At 49.5% G+C, this 3,644-nt stretch overlaps 1 protein-coding gene across 1 annotated transcript in view; it reads left to right on the top strand.

Annotated features, from left to right (window-relative positions):
• trrap (transformation/transcription domain-associated protein) overlaps nucleotides 1–3,644 on the top strand; it is a 57,909-nt gene that overhangs the window by 24,315 nt on the left and 29,950 nt on the right. Inside the window, 5 exon segments of the mRNA XM_007578823.2 lie at nucleotides 1,287–1,445; nucleotides 1,735–1,866; nucleotides 2,581–2,691; nucleotides 2,903–3,049; nucleotides 3,136–3,349. Coding sequence (XP_007578885.1) covers nucleotides 1,287–1,445; nucleotides 1,735–1,866; nucleotides 2,581–2,691; nucleotides 2,903–3,049; nucleotides 3,136–3,349 — 763 coding nt within the window.

Here is a 3,644-nt window from a genome sequence, read left to right as displayed (position 1 = left end):
TAGCATTCAGATGCTATTTTAGGCTAGCATAGCTTATGATAGACTAAGTGCTGTTAGCACAACATGAACACAACAATAGTGTTCTCCAGTGTCCAATCAGATCGCTTAGAAACAGAAACTACCCCCAGAGGACCAGAGAAGTTTCTTCATTACTGTTAGTAGATTCAGCAGACTGGATCTACTGGATCTACGGGTCCTGCAGGAACTGCATGCCAGTAACTGCCACAGAACCGGCCCATTGAAATGAACTGGACCGTTTCTGTTGAGCAGGATGCTCCGGTATTCAGACTGGATGAGGCCAGAACCTCGGTTCTGTTCTGACCCAATCACTGGAACGAACACAGCTTCCTGTCTCTCTGCTCCCCTCACCTGCCAACCCGCCATGAGGACAGGACGCTCTTCCTTCAGCTCCTCTTCCTCCCTGACAGGCGGCTCTCTGGGCCAGATGACTGATCTAATCACATCAGCATAATTGCACTGAGGAGGAGAAGGAGATAATGACACACAGATGTGTGTGTGTGTGTGTGTGTGTGTGTGTGTGATAAAGTCAGAGAGAGATGGCGTCCCTGTTTGTGGATGTGATGGACAGAGCTGCAGAGTTCTGCTCCATCAGCTGTAATTACCCTCAGAGTGAGAAGCTGTAATGTCCTCCGACACCCAGATGGACGCTTTGTCTCCTCTGGGTCTCCATGTTCGGCCCAGTCGCCTCGTCATCGCAGGCTGATGGTCCGTTAGACTCGGTTCTACTGGAACCAGAACATCTGCTTCACCTCCAGCTGCTCTGAGTCAAACCAACCTGTTCCCCTCCTGGCCTGTGGGGGCGCTGCACCAAGAACCACTGAAGGAAACGACACAAAAACCTCTGAAGACACTGAGAGCAACTTCCTTCTTCACCAGATGGAAACAAGATGGAGATTTTAGTGTTGGAGGATTTCTCTTTAGTCTTTGGCTAAGACCAGGAGCCATTTCTGCTGCTAGCGCTAGGCTAGCATGTTAGCTTTAGTTGCATTTACCCAGAATGCCCTGCTCTGTAGTCCACTTCCTGCTTTTGGAGCGGTCTCCAGAGTCCAGTTTTCGTCTACAAATCTTCTCTGCCATTTAGACTTCTGTATTTTAACTGGAACCAGAAAATATTTAGAATTTTTAGCTGTAAATCTGTGGGATTAAATAACTGATGAAATCCTACCTGATGCAGAGCCCAGCAGCAGCCTTCCTCCCAGGGGGCCCTCAGCATCACAGCTGCATTCTGCCATGGCCGTGCTCACCCTCTGTCTGTCCTGCTGCAGGTGTACTACCCGGTGCGGCACCACCTGGTGCAGCACATGATCAGCGCCATGCAGCGGCTGGGCTTCACGCCCAGCGTCACCATAGAGCAGAGGAAGCTGGCCGTGGACCTGGCTGAGGTCGTCATCAAGTGGGAGCTGCAGAGGATCAAAGACCAGCAGGTGAATATTAATATCCACATCTTCTGACCTGCAAGCGATGCCGCCGAGTCGCTAACTGGGTGAAAATATTCAGATTTTCTGCAGAACGAAGAGAAAACTGATTAAGGTTTGATTAGCCGTCATCCTGCCTGTTTGGGTCCTGAATCTGCTTCATCTGTTTCCTAATTAGAACTTTGGTCAATCAAACACAAACAATAATACTCATAAAAGAAAACCAGACAAAGCATCAGATATGCCCTGTTGACCTCTGACCCATCGCTGACCCGTCCCGCTCTCTTTGGTCCGTCAGCCGGAGTCCGAGTCCGAAGCCACGGCTGGCGAGGGAACCAGCGGCGGCGTGAAGAGAGGCCTGTCTCTGGAACCAGCCGGCACCGGGCAGGACGTCAAGCGGTTCCGGACCGCAGCCGGCGCCGCGTCCACGGTCCGTTTAGTTTCACTTGTCCAGCCGTCTTTGTGTTTGATGGGCTGTAGAAGCAGTTTGGATCCACTGGGTCTGCTCTGCCTAGATCACATGTGTCAAACTCATGGCCCGGGGGCCAAATCTGGCCCGCTGTAGCTCTTTATGTGGCCCTCTAGACTCCAAATTAAATCAGTAAGTCTCTGGTTTTTCACAAATCCACAGAATTCACAGAAAATCAACAGATCCCACAATTTTTCAGATTTTGCTGAACTTTTTTCTCAAAATTGGCCAAAAACATCGAATTGAAGTGACTGCTGCCTCAGCCTTATATTCTGTGACTGATACGGCGATTAAGAAAAAGTCACATTGAACATTGTACAAAAGTCTTTTCAAATATTTCTATTTTGGCATCACAAAATCTATTATTTTGATTACCAAAAAAACTCAGACAATTACAAAATCCTGGATGGACTGGTCAGTGTGAAAGATGCTCAATATTATCTTATGTTACACTTATTGAATGCTGAAACAGCTACTTATTGATATTTAACAGTTTATGTGCACATTCTGGCACAACCGACTCTTTAAGAACCATCAGGTTTTTGATATGGCCCCAAATGAAAGTGAGTTTGGCTCCCTGGGCCTAGAGGATCCAGTGGGTCCAGTGGGTGTCCATGTTGTGCATCTTGTGATCTGTGTGTGTGTGTGTGTGCGTGTGCGTGTGCGTGTGTTCAGGTGTTTGGCCGCAGCCAGTCCATGCCGGGAACTGAGACCATGCTCAGCAAACCAGTGGAGAAGCAACACACCGACACTGTGGTCAACTTCCTCATCAGGATCGCCTGCCAGGTGAGAACCGGACCAGAACCGTTGCAGCATTTCTGGTCATTATTTCCATTTTGCCATTAGTTTATGGCAATGTTGATTGGCTAGCCGCTTCATCCTCTCTGCTCTGTACGTTACGAGCTCATTATTTTCCCTCTGAAGCATCATGTTTGTCATTGCTTGTTCCTAAGATCCACATCTTTCCATTAGATAATAACAGTAATACACCCTCCAGGTGAACGACTCCACCAACGTGGCCGGGTCTCCAGGTGAGCTGCTGTCCCGCCGCTGCGTTAATCTAATGAAGACCGCCCTGAGGCCAGACATGTGGCCCCGCGCCGAGCTCAAGCTGCAGTGGTTCGACAAGCTGCTGATGACTGTGGTAAGATGGCCGCCGTCATCACACTGGTGGTCTGACTGGCTGGTTGGTGGTCTGTTTGTCGGTCTGACTGGTGGTCTGTCCCTCAGGAGCAGCCGGCCCAGGCGAACATTTCTAACATCTGCACGGGTCTGGAGATCCTGTGCTTCCTGCTGACTGTGCTGCAGTCGCCGGCCATCTTGGCCCACTTCAAGCCTCTGCAGCGGGGCATCGCCGCATGCATGACCTGCGGCAACACCAAGATCCTGCGGGCCGTCCACTCCCTGCTGTCCCGCCTCATGAGCATCTTCCCCACTGAGCCCAGTGAGTTCCTCCTGGGCCACGTTTCTCTGAATGTTTCCCTGGCTGGACAAACGAAACTTAAATCAAATTCAGGAGCAGCGAAGCTGCAGAGTCTCTAGATTGATGTGGATCTCCAGGAAAACACAACTAGCCAACATTTCCTGTCATAAGAAGAGCTTACTTTTTATCTGATCATTTTTACATAATTAAAAAAACAAAGTCTTCATGTGACATTTGGAGAGTCTGATGTGTTTGTGTTTCACTTCCTGTTTTCCTTCCTGTCTACTTCCTGTCTCCTTCCTGTCTCCTTCCTGTC

This window comes from Poecilia formosa, unplaced genomic scaffold (assembly GCF_000485575.1).
Source record: "Poecilia formosa unplaced genomic scaffold, Poecilia_formosa-5.1.2 Scaffold493, whole genome shotgun sequence".
NCBI lineage: Eukaryota > Metazoa > Chordata > Actinopteri > Cyprinodontiformes > Poeciliidae > Poecilia > Poecilia formosa.
The sequence above is the reverse complement of the archived record's forward strand: the minus strand, read 5'-3'. Positions and strand labels throughout refer to the sequence as shown.